The sequence below is a fragment of the Hippocampus zosterae genome, chromosome 10, assembly GCF_025434085.1.
Source record: "Hippocampus zosterae strain Florida chromosome 10, ASM2543408v3, whole genome shotgun sequence".
Classification (NCBI taxonomy): Eukaryota; Metazoa; Chordata; class Actinopteri; order Syngnathiformes; family Syngnathidae; genus Hippocampus; species Hippocampus zosterae.
In genome coordinates this window covers 18,405,581-18,425,372 of record NC_067460.1, presented here as the reverse complement: position 1 = coordinate 18,425,372, position 19,792 = coordinate 18,405,581, and the positions used below count along the sequence as shown (strand labels likewise).

The window sequence follows — 19,792 nt, the reverse complement described above, 5'->3', positions numbered from 1 at the left end:
TGATGTCGCATTTTCTAAACGAAAATACCTTTTTATTTAGTATTTGTTGGAAACTAATGCTCAATGTTCAGACGGCACAATTTGTCATTCAAAAATGTTTTATTGTACAAGTAATAAGAACATGCAGTAAAATAATTCAAATAAACGAAAAGTAACATTTTAAAAGTGCGTAAAATGAAGTTTTAACTGAACAGTCATGTTGAATTGCTGAAAAACTCACACCATCCTCCTCTTCATCTGCAGAGTTAAGAAAAAAGATTAGAAGGTATTAAAAAATATCAGCACAATTTGAAGAGACTTAAAAACAGCACTGCCATGTCCGAAGTGTTGACACCCAATAACTTGATCGCCAGAATATGTGAAGACACCCTCACAGTATCAGTGTTTGTCATTAAGTGTGAGCTAACCACAAGCAAGTATCAAGAGAAAGCAACATGCAAATCATTTTCATTCAACATTGACCTTGTCATTCTTCCGATGTTTTCAATGGAATGATTTGAAGGCCTCTCTGATGTCGCATTTTCTAAACGAAAATACCTTTTTATTTAGTATTTGTTGGAAACTAATGCTCAATGTTCAGACGGCACAATTTGTCATTCAAAAATGTTTTATTGTACAAGTAATAAGAACATGCAGTAAAATAATTCAAATAAACGAAAAGTAACATTTTAAAAGTGCGTAAAATGAAGTTTTAACTGAACAGTCATGTTGAATTGCTGAAAAACTCACACCATCCTCCTCTTCATCTGCAGAGTTAAGAAAAAAGATTAGAAGGTATTAAAAAATATCAGCACAATTTGAAGAGACTTAAAAACAGCACTGCCATGTCCGAAGTGTTGACACCCAATAACTTGATCGCCAGAATATGTGAAGACACCCTCACAGTATCAGTGTTTGTCATTAAGTGTGAGCTAACCACAAGCAAGTATCAAGAGAAAGCAACATGCAAATCATTTTCATTCAACATTGACCTTGTCATTCTTCAGGAAGATTTTCATGATTGAAGGAGACACAATTCTGAAAACAGGGTTAAGGTTTCACCGTGACTGAACATGTTCATTTTTAGGGTGGAAATAATGACAAACTTTTAAAGCAACAGTTAATGAGATTAATGGAAAGCTTGATGAAATTTGGTTTCCATTTCAGATAACCAATTTCAAAGAGGGAATACTAAAAACACTATTATGGGATTCAAAAGTAAATGGAGGGTCAGATTAAATAACAGAGTACGCAGGTCCTTTCTTTGCCCACCTTTTCATTCAAGACCATCTCCTTACCTTGCGAGCGCTTGCCGTCAACCGTGGAGACCTGGAAGTCGTTTGAGGTGACTTTCTGTTTTCTTTGCAGATCACTTGGGGTGACTTGGAGCTCCCACCCCTGCCCGCTCGCCCCGCTGCCGCACGGGAAACTGCAACGTGCTTATTTTCTTTTTGCATGGCATTCTTGGAGGTGTTGCTTGGCGACTTTCGGGTAGAGCTACGGAGTTTGTTGAGGCCCCTTTTCAAGTAGTTGTTGCTGCTTTTGTTCGGGGTGTTGTCGATGGTGAACATCATAGACTGCCGGCGATTAACCTGAGAAGGTGAAGGAGAAGTCTGATTAGAATAATATTTAGAATGAATACTTACACAAACTCATGTATTTGGAGGAGTAGGTTTTACTTTGGCTATATTGTGAAGTAACGCTACAAGTAAAATTTTTGGCCATTGTAGCCAACCTCCACTATACGAACAAATCATTGAACAGTGTTCCCTCACTTTTCACGGATGACTCACAGGGTACATCCGAAGAGACGAACATTCACATGTCACCGAGTGGAAAACCACGTAGCTCGGATGGAAGTCAGTATAGTAAAACTTTTCACCACAGTGACCGATGAATAAATATTACGCAACATAAGCCCTTTGTCAAACTCACTGGACTGATGACAGGGTCAAGTTGTGAGTTGGAGGGTCCACTGTTGACATTCTTGTTTTTGGGAGTGAGAGGGCGGGGGAAGCAGCTGCCCTTCAACTTTTTCTGGCGAATAAAAATGTGAAGTGATTGACCAGGTTTAAAAGTTGCTATCCAAACAATTTTTAAATTTGACAATATGGCTAACAGACTAACCTCAGGTGACGTTTGAGGAACACATAACGTCGAGGCAGCACGCTTTGTGAATCTTGGGCTTTTCAGTTGAGAGGAGCTGATCGACTTAGACGTTGGGTGGTCGGCCATCAAAGACAGACGGTGAGAACGGATGCCGGCTGCGGTACTTGATTGCACTGCCGCGAGGGAATGGCGATGGGAAGCCAGAGAGTCCTGCAGCTGGCCTGGCATGACGGACGCTCGTCGAATGGTCTCCGTTGGGTCACCTGTACGTACATCTTCGTCGGTGAAAGGGAGCGCGCTCTTGCAGCCAGCCTAAAGTGAGACAAGGGGTTGAATTGATGCCATGGACTGACATTGCGACCTATGTAAAGAATATATTTCAAGGTCAAGTTACGCTACAATTTTGACGGCGTGCCACATACACACGGGTGTGTCATTGGTTCAAGCAGCTTCTCTTGTCATGTTTACCTCCGATTGGCACTTTGAACATGTAAGCATGTGCAGTTATGGAAACAGATGGACTGAATGGTGTGACGGCAGGTTGACAGGGGTCTTATTGTTACAACAGATGAGAATGAATCTACCAACCTCAAACTCTGCAGGATAGCTGCTCTTGAGATGAGGACGGCACGCTTTGTTCCTGGCCTGCAGCTCAGCTATCCTCATCCAGTCGTCAGGCGCACCTTCTGGCTCGTTCTCTGCCCCGACGCCAAACGTACTCGCGGCTGAACGCATCAGCCAACAGAAAATTGAGCGTATAATTATTTTGAGACTTATCTAAAGGTAAGATACAATACAATACAATACAATCATTTACAGGCGGTAAATGATAGTTTGAGTTATTTTTGATACATCGCTGTGGTGTGACGATGTTCAAACTTACTCTGAGAATGTAGCGTGCTCCGCCGATACCCAGGAAGACTGCTGAACTGGTCACTGGCAGTGGCTGTCATTTTAGCGGGTGTGTCAAAAACCTCTATGGACACAGGGCGGGAGCCATGGGCACTGGACAGGTTGGGCTGAGAATGAGCTGAAGCCAGGCTGTAAAACGTTTCTTCACCTTCAACGCCGCCTGGAGTTTTCTGACGAGGAGTCCAATAAGAATTTGCCCACAATGCTTAAAGAACAAAGTTTGATTACTTTGCAAGAACAATTTAACTCACACTGGATGGCCACCTTACCTTGCGAGCGCTTGTCGTCAACTGTGGAGACTTGGAAAGAGTTTGAGGGGACTTCTTGTTTTCCCTCAAGACCATTTGGGGTGACTTGAAGCTCCCACCCCTGGCCGCTCGACGCGCCACAGTACGGGAAGTGGCAGCCTGCTTGTTTTTATTTTGCACAGCATTCACGGGAGACCGCTTGGAGGTTTTGCCTGGCGACTTTCGGGTGGAGCTCCGGAGTTTGTTCAGGCCTCTTTTCAGATAATTGCTGCTGCCGTTGTTCTTGGGGGTGTTGTCGACGGTGAACATCAAAGACTGCCTGCGATCAACCTGAGAAGATGAATGAGAAGTCTGATACAGTGTACACTATGTATTTGCACATGACGGACAGACAGACACACACACACACACACATCCAAACTCTTGTTACAATAATAAATATGCCTTTAAAATGTTGAATAAATACAGAGCTGACGATATGGCTTACAGACTAACCTCAGGTGAAGTTTGAGGAACACATAATGTCGAGGCAGCCCGCTTTGTGAATCTCGGGCTTTTCAGTTGAGATGTGCCGACCGATTTAGACGTTGGGTGGTGGGCCATCAAAGACAGACTGTGTGAACGGACGCCGGCTGTGGTACTTGACTGCACTGCCGCGAGGGAGTGGCGATGGGAAGCCAGAGAGTCCTGCAGCTGGCCTGGCATGACGGACGCTCGTCGAATGGTCTCCGTTGGGTCACCTGTACGTACATCTTCGTCGGTGAAAGGGAGCACGCTCTTCCAGCCAGCCTAAAGTGAGACATGGGGTTGAATTGGTGAAATGAACCGACACTGCAACTTACGTCAATAAAATATTTAAAATTAATTTAAAATGGATTTACGGGAGGAGTATTTATTATTAGGTTTCTCCATTAGAGACGAAGCTTGGTCACTCAGGCGGGTTTTGGAGTGTGCGCTTCATTGATTCAAGCGGCTTGTATTATGCTGTCTACCTCTGATTGGCACTTTTAAAATGTCAAGCAAGTGCAGTTATGGTCACAGATGTACTGAAGGTTGTAACAATAGGAAGACTGTGACAATAGGGGGTCTAAGTGTTACAACATAGAACCACATATCCACCAACCTCAAACTCCACAGGATAGCTGCTCTTAAGATGAGGAAGGCAAGCTTTGTTCCTGGCTTGGAGCTCAGCAATCCTCATCCAGTCGTCAGGCGCACCTTCTGGCTCGTTCTCTGCCCCAACGCCAAACGTACTTGCAGCTGAACACATTAGCCAACAGAAAATTGAGTGTAATTGTTTTGAGCCTCATGTAAAGGTGAGATGCCATTTAAAAAATAAATAAAATAGGCGGTAAATGATCGTTTGAGTGTTTTTTGATGCATCACTGTGGTGCGAGACTAGGTTCAAACTTACTCTGAGAATGGAGCGTGCTCCGCCGATACCCAGGAAGACCGCTGAGCTGGTCGCTGGCAGTTGCGGTCATTCTCGCAGGTGTGTCAAAAACCTCCATGGACACAGGGCGTGAGCCATGGGCACTGGCGAGGTTAGGCTGGGAGTAAGCTGAAGCCAGGCTGTAAAACGTTTCTTCACCTTCAACGCCGCCTGGAGTTTTCTGAGGAGGAGTCAAATAAGAGTTTACCCACAATGCTTAAAGAACAAAGTTTGATTACTTTGTGAGAACACGTTCACCGACACTGGATGGCCACTGGACAGTGATGATAGCTGAACCAGGACACCAGCAGCCTACCTATCATTTATTTGACAACATGGGGTATCTTCTGTTCATCGAGTTCCATTCTGACAATATAACCAATTTGCCCCATTACCTGACTAACCTAAACCAATGCAGTGGTAAATACATTATTCCAGTAAATTTAGTATTTGTGCAAATAACATAGCTTAAACATTATTTAAAACCAACTAACTGTAACTGGCCGAAAATTTGCAAAGGTTGAAGGCAACAAAATGCACGTTCGCATCAAGGTTGATTGAAAGTTGTATATGTTCGCCAGTAGTTTGTCGTGTTTCTTGTTGCGAGGGAATTTTGAACATGTTCAAAAATCCTTTGCGAGAACAAAAATAGAGGTGAACGTCTGGCAACTGTTTGAGACCTCGAACAAGAATGCAACATTCACTACCTTCGCAAAAACTCAAATATTCGCAGCTCGGTGGGCTAAGTTTAACTAACTAATGCCCTTATCCGACCCCTTGATTGGAGTGAAACACTTTTAGAAATGCAGTTTGTTTGAATGCTAAAGTTGAGAAGCATGTCAACAAGTTTTCATTACCTTTGTCATGGTTATGTTGATAACCTGCGTTGTCCTCCGTCTCTTGACAGACGACAATGGATTTGTATAGCGCAAGTCCACTTCTGTGTTGCTTTCCGCAGTGGTTCTACATTAAGAAAATGTATATAGACCATACTTTATTTTGATGTTGGATGGGTAATTTTTTTGTAGTCATTAATGTAAGAGAAGAAAACATTTATTTGTCTCACAATTGGGAAATTCGCAATTTACAGCAGCAAAATTTTGAAGGGAGGAAAGTAGGAAAAAAAACATACCATATAATTGCACCACAATTACAAATGTAAACCAAGTTAAAACGTAAATTATGTAAAGTAGCGGTACTGATAATTCTGCCATTTACCTGTTGATGTGCCGAGTATTTATTGGTGTGAAGTAAAGAGTTTCCAGTGACTCAGCCTTCAGACCATGTCGTTTGGCTGCCAGTCTCTCAGAACTACGAACAAGCGGCGTACTCGATTCATCAGGTGCCGAAATTGTCCTGCAGAATTGGGGGAGAAATGATGACGCCAATTAAATTTTGGTTAAAATAATTGCTGTCATTGATTATTTTAATCCGTTTTTCCTTAGACTAATTTCTGTTCACTTGTTACTTGTACACTTAACACAAAATGAAACCTTGTGTTGTTCAGCAGGTCTTCAAGGGAGCTTTGGTCCAGACTGTCCGAGCTCATAATTTTCTTGGGTTCCACTTTGGTGTGAACATTCGAGTGTGAGCCCGGAACCTCCAAGTAAAATGACTCCAACATTCCTCCTTGGTGACCAGGGATTTGGTTGTGTGTACACAGATTTAGGTCAGCAAATGCCACCTGAAAATAAGCAGAAGCGAAAAAAGGGTAACTTAGAACATACTGTATGTAACTTTTATATTTAGACTGCATTCAGAAGAGATGAATATGCAATTTTGCTCCACAAATTATTGTGAATGGAGATAAATGATGTCAAGCATATTATTCAGTTATTGTGGCCTCCATTTGCCATCTTCTGGCATGGAATTTACATTACTTGTACTTTAGGTAGAAATGGGAGGTGGGGGGGGGGGGGTCACCTTCATCTTGCTCACATCTGGCTGAGACAGCTGCAGTTCCTCCATCAGATGAGGAGACAATTGCTGGGTTTCGAGTATCTGCTGCCCTTTATCTGTCCGTTGGAGAGACATGACTTCCAATTGTCTTTTAAGGTCCACGAGCTCGAGTTTAAGTGCATGTGTCGTTTTGGCAGCCTCTTCCTGGATCTTAGCAAGCATCTTGGCATTATCCTGAGCCTCCTGCTTCGCCTTTTGAACCAACTTTGCTTGGATGGCAAGCTCAGCATTAAGGGTGTTGAGGCTGTGGTCTTTCTCAGCTGTTTGGGTTTTGACAGCAGCCAACTCAGACTTGAGCAGGTCAAGTTCCTCTTCAGTCTTAATGAGGAGTTTCTGCTTCTCATCGTGACATTCTCTGAGCTTCAGAATTTCTGTTTCAAAGGAGCAAAGGCGTTTCTGTAGGATCTCCTCTTTTTGGCTCATCTCCTGAAGCTTCATGTCTTTTTCCATCTGCTGCTGAGTCAACAAATCATTTTTAATATGAATATCTTCTTCAGCTTCTCTCAGAGACTCTACTTTTTTCTTTAAATGTTGGATCTCTTGACCAAGCAAGTCAGACTGCTTAGAGTGGTTGGCATTCAGTTGCATGATGCGTTCGTCTCTAACTTGGATCTCCACAGTCAGCTTCCTCATCTCTGCCTCTGATGCAGACAGTTGATGGTTTAGAAGCTTTTTCTGGTGAACGCATTCTTGCTCTTGTGCTGTCATCGTAGCAGACTGGGCCTCAACCCTCTGCTCGGCTTCGGAGAGCAAATTATTCACCGCTGCCAACTGGTCTTTTAGCTGGCCGATTTCTTTATGTAGCATATCTGTCTGTAAAGAGCTCTCTTTCTGCGTGGCAAGCTGTTGCTCTAGAGCCTGTATGCGCTCCCTCAGCATTGTCACTTCTGCAGAAGAGGATTCCGTTAGGCTTTGATACTTGTTTCTTTCCGTAGAAATCGCAATTTCCTTGTTTTCCAGGAGATCAACTTTTGTTTTGACTTGTTCCTCTGCAGTTTGAAGTGATTCAGTGACACTTTGTATTTGTCTCTTGAGACTCTGAATTTCATTCTTCAGCGACTCCGACTGCTTGCTGCTCTCTATTCTAAACAAGTCAAACTGGTGGTCTTTGGTTTGAACTTCCTCCTTGAATTGTTTGGCCTCCTGCAAAAGATCCATGTTGTGCTTTTTGAGTGCCTCAATGTGGAAAGTGTTCTCTTTCTCTAGCTTAACAATTAAATCTTCTTTGGCCTTCACTTGGTCCTTTGTAATACAAAGAGAATGATTCAAACTCTCTAGTTGTTTATCCAGACTATCAATCTTCTGTTCAAGCAGTTCAGACTGTGTGGAGCTCTCATTCATGTGCAGACTGAGCTGTTCCTCCTTGGCATTGAGCTTTGAAATCAGTCTGCTCACCTCTTCTTGAGAAGAAATCATCTGTGTCTGCAGTTTCTCCATTTCCAGAGTACTCTGTGAATGCTGCTTGGCAAACAGACTCTCCTTGGATTTCAGATTCTCCTCAGCGTTCTTCAAAGATGAAGTGAGGCTTTCCACCTGTTCCTCTAAACTGTGGATGTCTTGATGAAGAAGTTGTGACGTCTCTGAAAACTGCTTGTTTAATAAAGCGATATGCTCCTCTTTAGTCTGGATCTCTGCCTTCATGGTCCTTACACTCTCTTCAGAAACCGACAGTTGCTGCAGCAAAAGGTCTTTTTGTCCAGCACTTTCCTGCTCCTGCTGAGCGAGCAGTTCCTTCAGAGATTGAAGATCGTCTTCAGCCTTTTTCAAAGAGTTATTCAGACTATCAACGTGGCTTTTTAGATGGTTTATCTGTTCTTGAAGGATTTCAGACTCCTTAGAACTGTCCTTGTGCAAAATGACAAGCTGCTCATTTCTGGCCTCGATCTCTGTGCTAAGCCGGGAAGCCTCCACCTCACTGGTTAAAATCTGTTGCTGAAGCACTTCCTTCTGCTTGATATTCTCTTGTTCGGTTCGAGCCAAGAGGTCATGCTTAAGTTGAACTTCTTGTTCAGCCCGTTGAACAGACAAGCTCAGGTTTTCCACTTCAACTGTCAACGTCTGGATTCTATTCTGGAGAACAACTTGCTGATTAGAAGTCTCTAGTCGTAGTTGGGCCAGCAGTTGGTCTTTGGATTCAATTTCATCTTTGCTTTTCATAGTTTCAATTGTAATAACCTTAACTTCTTCTTTGAGAAGATTAATTTGATTATCTTTATCCACCAAAATTGCGGTTAGGTCATGAAACTTGGTTTCAAGATCTTTCACTTTTTCTTTGGCCTGATTAAGGAGGTGTTCCTTCTCTCTAGTAGTTTCTCTAAGAGTGTCCAATTCTTGTTGTAAAGCAGCAATAAGCTTCTGGAGCTCACTAATCTCCTGAGCTTTCTGCTGCTCTGCTTGCTCGAGTTGAAATTTAAGATGATCGATCTCTTTTTGAAGGGCTGCTCTCTGCTCAGAGATTTCCTTTTGCAGCTCTTTCAAAATGCAATCCTTAGCTTGAACAATGTCTTCAATCTGAAGGTTTTGTTGCTCCAGGAGTTCTTTCTGTTTGGCGATTTCTTGCTCATACGCTGAAAGCTGCAGTATTTTGGCCTCCACATTGGCCTCAGCCTTCTTCAAGCTGCCAAATGTGCTGTCCAGCTTGTTCTTCAGGCGGTCAATTTCACACTCCAGCTCATCTCTCTGGAAATTTCAAAATATACAAAATTACTAAAGCTAATACTTTAACAAAGCATTAAATATGATTCATCTTGTGACTTGTTCCTTGATGCCTCAGTTGCTGTGCCTTTATTATCCATCTCTCCATTTTCTGATCCACTTATCCTCACTAGGGTCGCTATCCCAGCCGTCTTCGGGCAGTAGGCAGGGCACACAGAGACATACAACTATTCATGCTCACTCTTGCATCTAGGGACAATTTAGAAAGTTCCAATAACCTGCCAGGCATGTTTTTGGAATGTGGGAGGAAACCGGAGCACCTGGAGAAAACCCACACAGGCACGGGGAGAACATGCAATCTCCGCACAGAAAGGCAGTAGCCTCAACTCTGCACTGTGAGGCCGATGTGGTAACCAGTCAACCATCGGGTCGCCATATCCCTTTATTATGTTACCCTTATGTCATGTAGGCTAGGTGTCTTCCAGTATGTGAACTCTGATTACCGAGTGACATGTATGTTGCACTTTCTCCCAGTCAGTGCTAGCTCCGTCGTTACTTTGCATTTTCGTAGATAGACGTTCGTTACTTTTCACCTTCCGAGTCCAAATTCCTCTCCTCACTTAACAAATAACCCATCATGATACAGTCACTTTATTTACCTCCATTACAGACCCCATGTTTTCTCCGAGATCCTGCTTTGTAGCTCCTCTAATTTCATCTTCTAAACATGAAATCTTCCCCTGGAGGATCTGAATTTGTTCGGCCAGGAGCTCCTGTAATAAAACCAAGTATTAAACATTGGAATTGTTGGATTTCATTTCTAGTTTTTAAAAGAATAGCTTTATATTCAACTCATATGTGTAATCACTTTGACATACTCTGTGCTGTAAAACGCCACTGTTCATTTTGGACTTGTTTCCTGGTCTATTGTGTTATAAAAATGCTGTATGGCGTCATCAAGTATTAGCATAATTTAGTTAGCAACCATTATTGTAACTATTGCCTCAATCATATGCATATTAACACAATGTTAATACACCGGCAACCTACAACACGATTAATTCAAAGGAAAGATCTAGAATAAAAAATGTATTCAGAATCAAATCCCAGGGCAACGGAAGAGTCGCACCTCAATTAGGTAGTAGACACCCCTACCTTCTGTGCAGTGGCTTGACCGAGTTCAGACTGTAGGTAGTCCATTTTGGCTCTCCACTCCTCTTGACCAGATGCTAAGGTTTCGGTCAGCCTGCCAACTTCAGCTTGAAATATCAACAGCTGTGCATTGGCTCTACGCATCTGAGGAAACATAATACTTGGGTGTACCAGTATTTTATACACAGACCGCCTACATCCTTATGTCCAATTGTCGAATCTAATGAGACCCAAACACAGGTACTGCATGGCAAAACTAACCGATAAAAAGATGGTGCTTTTATTTGGAGAATGCACTACCTGATCACACCCCTTTCATTCCCTGAGGAAAACCAAGAGTAATTTGTCCAATTTTTTAGAGCACCTAAAAAATATTGGAGGGTCAAAACTGCCAAAATAAAATATTTTTCAAGGCAATATCTTTTCGGTTCACAAATGAGACCGATATCACCAGTTCACGAAATGAACGTATTGCGTATGAATGATTTTGATTTGCCAAGGAAGGAACCACCCAGCAAAAACACTACTCATTCATCCTTGTAGGAATACTCTCTAATTGGAATTCACTGTCTGTGTCCTATGTGTTGTGTTATTTTGACTTAAAAAAGGTGCCGCGAGAGTGGCTGCCTTTCCAGCAGCTCCTATATTATGTTGTTCTACTTCTTCCTTTCATAACTTTGCTGCTGTGAATCAGGAATTTCTCCATTGCGTGACTAATAAAGGTTTTATCTTATCTTACTAATCTAAGGACATACATTTAGATTGCGTTATTCAAAATGTCAATGAATGAACAAATGTACACATGCACACCAATACATAATAACCCCCACATACATTACAGGGGTGATGTTTTTGTTTTTCGTAATTACCGGTAGGTCAGTGAGCACTCAAGTGTGATATCTGACAACAACACCGTTCACCAAGATCGAAGGCACACTGCCGTGTCTTCATTGGGTTAGTTTTTACAAAAAACTAGCATAGCTTTTAAATGAATTGATACAGTTCAAAGAACAGTCATGCCCATCACTAGTGAGTTCCTCTTGCTTTGGGTGTTGACAGGCATACCGATAGCTTTCGACACTTATGTGTCATGAACCAAACGGTGAATAGTTCAACCCAAGACACACTTAGGACAGCCCCATCACTCACAAATTTCCTTTTGCATTTCGTGCCGATATTGTCGGCATTTCAATGGTCATCAAATATTCACGGATTTACGCTATTTGCGGGCTGGCATGGTTCCCATTACCCGCACAGAGTGGGGGTCAACTTGTAAATCTATTTTTTAAAGTTACTCTCTTTTTTTGGTTCCAGGAATGGATTGCGTCGCAAGACATTTCATTGATGAAGTCATAAGAGATCTGTGTGTTTTTATTTCCAGTAATTAAATGTGTCATTTTTAACACATTTATATTTGATTTTTAATCGGCAGACTGATTTTTTAAACCTGTCGGGACATAGTTAAGAGAATGCCTCTGAGGTTTGACCAAGTGCCGATACCTGTGACGAGAGGACACCGTTCTCCTCTTCAAGTTCATTCACTTTTCGCTCCATCAGCGAAAAGTTACTTTTGCAGTCTTTGTTGTCTTTTAAAATTTCGTTGAGACGCAGCTGTAACCTAAAAGAAAAATATCAGAATGGTGAGTGACAACCCACTTAGGTACAGTGCTATCATTCATGAAAATAACTTGACTTTGCCTTATATTTTATATATATATTAATATATATATACAATATATAATATACATTTTGTGTAGGGGGGCTGGTAATGTCTTAAAATGTGGTCTGTTCTTTCAAATCACAATAAACATCACGTTCATGTTTTTACTGAAAATAACATGTAAACATTTAAATCAGGGAGAAGGGAAGTGAACAACTGGATTTAATAGCAAAGTCTTGCTGTTCATTCCATGTTTAGACAAATTGTCTAAAAGTTCAGTACTGTTGCTTCTCTTGCAAGCAGTGGCCATCCTGTGAAGATGACTGCAAAAGTAGAGTGCACAATGCTCAATGAAGTAAAACAGAACCCTCGAGCATTGTTACACTTGCAAAGTAAAACGATGTTCATGTCATAAATCAGTTGTGTAACATCCTTTTGTCGGAGAATCACCAAAACCCTTGAGTGAGAGGGTCCTCATCATACAAAGTAAGACAAAAAGAATGCGGGATACACGAGCAAAAAAAAGGTTCAGAACCACTGCATTAGGTCAGAATTAATGATCTTACGAGTTATTCTTGGTCTCAAGTTCATTGATTTGTTCCTTAGTCATAAGCTCTTGATCACTCTGCTCCCTTTTCATCTTGTCCAGGCAATACTGTAACTGGTTAATATGACATTCTGAGGAAAACAAATGAAGACAAGAACAAAACGTTAAAAAGGAAGGCATGCATTATACTCCCAAGTAGGCTTATCCTTTCATTTTCTATAGCGTCGTCCTTATGAGGGTCTTGTGGAACATGACGCTAATACAGCTGACGTCGGGACAAGTGGTACACAACCATCAACACTCAAACCTTGAGCTGGATGAAAAATGGTATTGTGATTTAAACCCTATCGGCGGTGTGTGGAAGGAAGCCAGAGTACAGTTAAAAAATAAAAATAGGAAACGTGGACCACATAAGAGATACGATTCTTAGAAAATTATCTAATTGCGATGAACTGTGAAACCTTTACAAAATTCTAACAAAAAAATGATGGTGCAGCCGCAAATCAGGATCACATCAGATTACAAAAACGATGCAACAAAGGTCTGGCCTGATCGCTTCAACAGTTTTTCGTGTTTTTTGAAATGATTGCACAGAAACGTGGACTGCACTGAAGCACTGATCGAGCCACTTTATAGAAAAAAAATAAGCCATAGATAAATCCAGCACCTCTTTGTGTAATGAGGCTAATCTTGCCGGCAAGCTCCTTCTCCAGTCCATCCCTATAATCTTGCTCTTTGATCATCTGTCGTTGGATCTTCCGCAATTGGAATTTGGGTGTGTTCATTATATCCTGAAGAGGAGACTTGCTGTGGAAATAAATAAATAGAGTTAAAACGAAACGATCAAAATTAATAAGTAATGGACGGTTGTTAAATAAAAGTAGAAATATGTCATCATTTGTGATCTGATCATTCAAGTCAGGACAGTGGACACACTGGACATAACACCCCGTTCATTGCTGGTACAGTTCACCAGTTTGGACAAACTCTTGTCTAGTTGAGATACATTGGAAAAACGTCCAGGCTCATCGACATGACGCCAAGCGGGTGAAAGACATTTAAAATAAGCCAGCGCTAGCAGTGGAATAACAGTCTTGAGAGCAATGCAGTTAATTCTGCACTGGTTTTAAATATTGCTAATTTCCTTTAATAAATGGCAGCTCAGCTTTAATGATTTTCTTAAGGAACATCAATAACAGTTTAAGTACTAGTAACACAAATAGCATGAGCACACAAGCTTCAGTCTCATCACAGTACTTCTCATCACTACTTTACGAGCGCGAAGAGTCTTCCACGAAATTGTCGTGACCTGTTAAACTTGTCTTGATGCAAGTCAAAGGAAGGCCTCATTAACGACCAAAAACGGCAAACCGGGTGGACAATGGCATGTTATTACACGATTTTTACAAAAACTGTACTTAGGAACGTTTTGTGTGCCATGCGCTCGTGTACATTTCTAGGACAAGGAATGTTTTACAATTGGAGAGGTGACATTAAAAACATGCTGTGACGAGTATTTTTGATGAGCAGGAAGTAGGATCTTAACTGCACAAAAGGGGGAACCTACTCAAGCCTTTGCGATCCCCAATAGTCTCCAGCACGCCCCGCAACCCTTGTGAGGATAAGCAGATCAGAAAATGGATGGATGTATAATAGTCAATGATACCTGACAGAAGACGATGCCACAGTATGCATATCCACAAATGTGATTTTCTTTGTGCAATGGAACACAGGGGAGTCTTCATCCGAGAGTGTCGAGGCTGTTGACGCACTGGAACTAGAGGTGCTTGCTGTTCGCGTCAATATTTCTGGAGGCACAGGTAAATCTGAAAGATGGAGATAAACCAAATCAGATGAAAAGTGCTTCATTAAGCCTAAATGCAGATGAGATCTAACGCGCAAGAAATGGATGATTGACTCACATCGCTTTGCCAAGTAGGCATCGAGGCCACTGCTCAGAAAAACACTGCCATGACTCTCCATCACAAAAGAAATAGTCAGATTTGCAATTTCCCTCTGAAAAGAAAGAACGGAAATGTGTTTACGATGGCACAGATTTAATGGAACACATTAGGCAGAGGTTATTTTGCCATGAGCAGCTCTGATTGAAGGGTACAGAGTATTTGAACCCGTAGCGGGTTGGAATAAAACATCACCTTCTGTGAGAACGGCCTACCGACTATGCCACGAGCTGGCACACTTACAACTTTGGACTTTTAGTCCTCTGCCGATTTGTGTGTAAACACTGGGTGGCAATTGCTGGGCAAGGCAAAATAACCACTGCGAACACATTAACACTGCAAAAATCATTCTGCCTGCTTACCTCCACTTCACAGTCTAAGGTCTTAAGTGTGCAGCGTTCACTCATCATGTCATGGTAAACCAACAACAAAAGCACCTGAAAATATACACAGCAGGTCAGATATCCCCAATATCTTTTGTATGGCACGCGAGTCACAATACAAGCATAGCATGTTACAGAACAGTGTTTAGCAGCCAGTTTAAATTCAACACATACGAAAAACTACATATGTAGAACAGCAATAATACAAAATATTACGTGCAATAGGATGCAAACCAGCTTTCCCCACATGTACCTTTGCAATTTCCACAGTCAGGTTGACTCCATTTCTTATGTTGTCCCAAGATAATGATGTACCTTTGGTTGGACTAAATCTGCAATCGTCTGGCCAACAAGGTAAATAATAGGTTTCAGATATTAGTAATGAAAAACATACAGTGTGCGGGTAAATAAGTGCAACTGAAAATTTTACATTTTGCTCTTGGAAAAAAAAACACTTCAGGATTAATTCATATAATTGCCCTGTATTTGTGAGTAATGCTGCATTTGATGGAGGTGGGAAGTCTGACTTTTCCGATAAAAACTGCACAAGAAGGCCCCTTGGAACTGAGAGGCCCAAGTGCCAAACTCCCAGGGGAGGGGGAAAAAAACCCTTTCAAGTTGACTTTACTCAACTGTTTATTCTTGTGTTCATTTATGTGCACTGTCCCAATGAAATAAATGAATAGTTAAATAAATCCGAGTGGCATTGATACGATTTCCCACCTTCCTCGAATGCAGTACTGTATACTGTAATTGCATTGTTTAGGACAATGCATACTTTTTATGGCACAGTACACTAACGGTTGGGTAACACCTCAAGTCATGTGACACACCTACCTGCCACAATTGACAGTAATCTGAAAAGAACGTCAGTATTTTGAGATAGATAGAGAGATAGAGAGATAGATAGATATAAAATTCTCTGACAGATGTCAAACTCACTCTCCACAAATTCTGCAATGACTTTAAAACGTTCCTCAGTTGACTGAATTAAAGGGGGGTTTGGTTCTTTTTTCCTGAAAATAAACGTAGGAAAACAAGAGTAAACAACAGAAGCTATATGTTCAAAATGAACAGGACTGCTAATGTACTCACAGTTTGTGAACAACACGAAGCAGGAACTCCCCATCTCGTAGCTCTTCGATGTTAATTTCTCGATGGGCCAATATAATATTATTGACCTGAAAACAGAATGGGGGCGGTTAGGTCAAAACCTAAAACTGTAAATACCGCAAGCCACGTTAGCGTCAATTTACCCAGCTGAGTAGAGCCTTAACGCCCAGATTAAGAAATGCCATCTGGACATAACCTCCCTCAATTCTGTCGGGAAGGAAGAAGCGATATTTTAACTGGCTGTCTTGGTCGGGGTGGAAACATACACAAGAAATGGTCGTCTTTTAACCTTATGCTGACAATGATAAACACCTCGGTCCAACTTCACTGGCTAGATATCGTTAGCGTAGCGAAGAACTGCTGTTATTAAAGCAACTTACCCCAATAATTAAATCATTAATTCCTCGCTCAATGTAAAAACACGACTGCTCTCTGACTTTATACACTGATGTGACTTCAACGGTCTCTTAAACGCGTACGGTGTTTTAAAACAGGCAGATAAAGTTAAACCAGCCAATCATTTATCGCTGAATGACGTTCCTCAAAATAAATGACTCTGATTGGATAAACGTCCGGAAGTTGAATTATCGTAGCGCTTGTTTTATGACTAGGACAGCCAGTGGTGAGAAAGCGATGCGAAGAATGTCTGGGGACTTGATATTAAACATAATCCATCTGTCCACCAGTTTATCCCAACAAGTAACCAACAACATATCTCTACTTAACCTATCGATACATTCCGATGAGTATTTTTGTGAAGCGGAACAGTCATGGACTTTTTTAATTGACAAGATACACTGTGCAAAATCAGTGAATCCAATTTACATGTCTTTTGTACCACAGTTCGTGGAGGACTTAAACGGATCGTGTGTGACTGTGTACATATTACCACATGTTAAGATAAGCAGTGGGCACAGTTCAGCGCCTCCCCTCCTTCACGTGCCAGTCACCCTTACTTCCCTTCCTGGTCTGATTCTCACGCGCTCCATATGTTCCCGCGTGCTTTGATCTAGTGTGGCTCTTAAAGTGACAGTGCTACATTTGTTAATTACCCGAATTTGAAATGTACATAGCACGTATGTATTTTCCCAAAGGCACCAACGTTCAAATATAACGGATAAAGATTGTTTTTGCATTCTGAGTTTTATCAATCACTGCATGACGAAACATCATCACCATCGTCATTACCGCTTTTCCACATCCATTATGGCGGCAACGCCGATGCGCAAATTATCGTTAAATTCTGTCTCTATGTCCCTTTGAAATGGAAATCCACTACATGGACGTGGCTCTTTTTGACGTCATGTTTAGGCTCGACTTTTTGCAAAGGTAAGTGACGCACGTCGGTGTCGCCAATGTGTGAAAAAAATGACACAGATAATACGCTCTAAGCGGAAACTAAAATTAGGTACCCGTTGATATTGGTGCCATGCCTTCCAAATTGGCACAATCTGGCGGCATGGAGACGGAAAATGATGAGGTAAAAAGACCGATGATATGATGACATTTACGCTCTTATTGTAAAAATTGTTTTAGATGTAAAGTTTTGTGTGTGTGTATTGTGGTTGAGGTTAAATGACAATTTGTGCCCCATTTCATCTGTTGAGATGTCGACCTTCCTCATATTTTAAAAGGTTAAAATTGTGGACGATGTCCTGACTTGCTATTAGAATTTACTTCTGATTTGTATATCAACACTTGCAGAAAGTTTGGGATCAATATCTTTTTTGCTAAGGTACACGATGCTATGGACCTTTGAAAGATGTATGTGCCAAAACGTTAAAAGGGGTTTTCTTAAAACGAGGGTTTTCGACCTGCCAGCATTGAAATTGCTGTAAAATTGAACGGTACCCCTGATTCACAAAGTCCAAGGAATACTGCAAATTGTTTTGAGTGAGAACATGGAGCAACGCAATTAATTCTGAAGGTTTTTGTCTTCTCAGGGTGTCAAAAGAGGCTCTTGGTCGACCACTTGCGGCACGGATGTGTCGACCACACAAGACCTGGATTGTCCCCACACCTCCAGGCTCTTAATTCAGGAGGTCACGAGCACTGCCTCCAACCCCACCTCCACACCCTCGCAAGCCCAGCCCTCTTCAAACACTGACATCTCTTCCTCGTCCTCGTCCTCATCCTCATCCTCATCCTCCTCCTCCTCCTCCCCCTATTGTCCCCACACCTCCAGGCTCTTAATTCAGGAGGTCTTGAACACTGCCTCCAAACCCTCGCAAGTCCAGCCCTCTTCAAACACTCACATCTCTTCCTCGTCCTCATCCTCCTCCTCATCCTCCCCTTCCCTGTCACCCTCATCTTCATCCTCCTCTTCTACCTCCTCCACCACTTCCTCATCCTCCTCTGACAATTGGACCTGTGAAGTTGCAGATGGACAAGATAAGGTGATATTGAGGAGGGTCCCAGTCGTGTCTCGGGATGGGATTTATGCAGCAGGGAAGAACCCTGTTTGGAAACCCCGCTTCAGATACACAAGGAACGCCAGGAAGGAGAAGAACAAGCAATATAAACAAAAGGGAGCTGCTAGATATTCAGAGTATACGCTTCCACAATAGTGGCACAATCATTGACTGTGCCACTCCTCCACAAATCGACAACCCAACCTTGTTACACATTCATGTGTTCATTTTAGTTCATGCTGACAATGTAAATAAATAAGATATGTTTGCTTGATTCTTTTATTATAAATTGTCACCAAGTTTGGTTGTGAGTGCGAGATATATACACAGTTTACACACACACACACACACACACACACACACAGTATAAGAAAACAACATTTCCTGTTTATTGTATTTTTTCGAGGGCGGCCCTGTAGTCCAGTGGTTAGCACGTCGGCATCACAGTGCAGAGGTACCGGGTTCGATTCCAGCTCCGGCCTCCCTGTGTGGAGTTTGCATGTTCTCCCCGGGCCTGCGTGGGTTTTCTCCGGGTGCTCCGGTTTCCTCCCACATTCCAAAAACATGCGTGGCAGGCTGATTGAACACTCTAAATTGTCCCTAGGTGTGAGTGTGAGTGCGAATAGTTGTTCGTTTCTGTGTGCCCTGCGATTGGCTGGCAACCGATTCAGGGTGTCCCCCGCCTACTGCCCGAAGACAGCTGGGATAGGCTCCAGCACCCCCCGCGACCCTAGTGAGGATCAAGCGGCTTGGAAGATGAATGAATGAATGTATTTTTTCGAATAGCCCACTTCAGTTCGAATGTTTTCATGGGCTAATAAAACCCAAGAAAAAAATTAAATAGAGGAAAAGTGCAGGATAAGGCTTGCTGGTGCATGCGTGGCAGCCTATCCAGACTAAGATGAAAGGTTTTTTTTTCCAGGGTGAGTATACAATGACAGAGTAGAACATGCTGAACTATTGCACTGATGGTCTATTAACAGCTGATGACAGCCAATTGACATAATGTACATATTTAGGGGTCATGTCCAAAACACAGTCTACAATCTGTCAGATAAGTTTTATTACTTCATCCTACTCCCTTGAACATAACTGTGTTGAATGAAGACTGATTTCTTTCTTTTACTTTTTCATCTACCTTATTTTCTGTCAAATTATTACTGAATATGTTTTATGTTCAATAAACAAACATACCAAACAAACCAATCTGTCAGTCATCCATTATCTGATCCACTCATCCTACAAGGGTCGTGAGCGTGCTGGAGCCTTTC

General features: G+C 42.0%; 2 protein-coding genes across 10 annotated transcripts; one reads left to right on the top strand and one right to left on the bottom strand.

The window, feature by feature from the left end:
* Positions 1-80: 80 nt before the first annotated feature.
* On the bottom strand, positions 81-17,570 carry numa1 (nuclear mitotic apparatus protein 1). Of its 9 annotated transcripts, none has more exons than XM_052079140.1 (28): positions 16,491-16,969; positions 16,254-16,317; positions 16,093-16,178; positions 15,940-16,013; positions 15,251-15,339; positions 14,977-15,051; positions 14,576-14,669; positions 14,320-14,479; positions 13,321-13,460; positions 12,673-12,784; positions 11,947-12,064; positions 10,450-10,590; positions 9,954-10,067; positions 6,604-9,318; positions 6,174-6,364; positions 5,899-6,036; positions 5,538-5,643; positions 4,663-4,861; positions 4,372-4,508; positions 3,744-4,037; positions 3,270-3,578; positions 2,972-3,170; positions 2,677-2,813; positions 2,107-2,400; positions 1,915-2,016; positions 1,278-1,571; positions 972-1,017; positions 81-237 (listed from the first exon to the last, which is right to left on the bottom strand). In XM_052079140.1, the coding sequence occupies exons 2-27, from the start codon at positions 16,293-16,295 to the stop codon at positions 976-978; spliced, it is 6,402 nt and encodes a 2,133-aa protein (XP_051935100.1). In that variant the 5' UTR covers positions 16,296-16,317; positions 16,491-16,969; the 3' UTR covers positions 81-237; positions 972-975. The 9 variants fall into 9 exon arrangements, with proteins under 9 accessions (XP_051935100.1, XP_051935104.1, XP_051935102.1 ...); XM_052079142.1 differs by lacking the exons at positions 81-237; positions 16,491-16,969 and adding exons at positions 590-746; positions 17,000-17,570; XM_052079139.1 differs by lacking the exon at positions 81-237 and adding an exon at positions 590-746.
* On the top strand, positions 17,453-18,677 carry LOC127608536 (putative protein TPRXL). The gene is made up of 3 exons (XM_052077655.1): positions 17,453-17,590; positions 18,054-18,152; positions 18,312-18,677. Exons 1-3 carry the CDS (start codon positions 17,540-17,542, stop codon positions 18,675-18,677), a joined length of 516 nt encoding a protein of 171 aa, XP_051933615.1. The 5' UTR covers positions 17,453-17,539.
* The last annotated feature ends 1,115 nt before the right edge of the window (positions 18,678-19,792 follow it).

Excerpts from the sequence above, each read along its gene's own strand:
- numa1 (XM_052079142.1), bottom strand. The coding sequence starts at position 16,295 with ATGGCATTTCTTAATCTGGGCGTTAAGGCTCTACTCAGCTGG. Across the intron at positions 6,037-6,173 it reads GACCTGCTGAACAACACAAG|GACAATTTCGGCACCTGATG; the intron begins GTTTCATTTTGT and ends CCAATTCTGCAG. Across the intron at positions 4,862-5,537 it reads TCAACATAACCATGACAAAG|AAAACTCCAGGCGGCGTTGA; the intron begins GTAATGAAAACT and ends ACTCCTCCTCAG.
- LOC127608536 (XM_052077655.1), top strand. The coding sequence starts at position 17,540 with ATGCCTTCCAAATTGGCACAATCTGGCGGCATGGAGACGGAAAATGAT. Across the intron at positions 17,591-18,053 it reads TGGAGACGGAAAATGATGAG|GGTGTCAAAAGAGGCTCTTG; the intron begins GTAAAAAGACCG and ends TTGTCTTCTCAG. Across the intron at positions 18,153-18,311 it reads CCAGGCTCTTAATTCAGGAG|GTCTTGAACACTGCCTCCAA; the intron begins GTCACGAGCACT and ends TTAATTCAGGAG.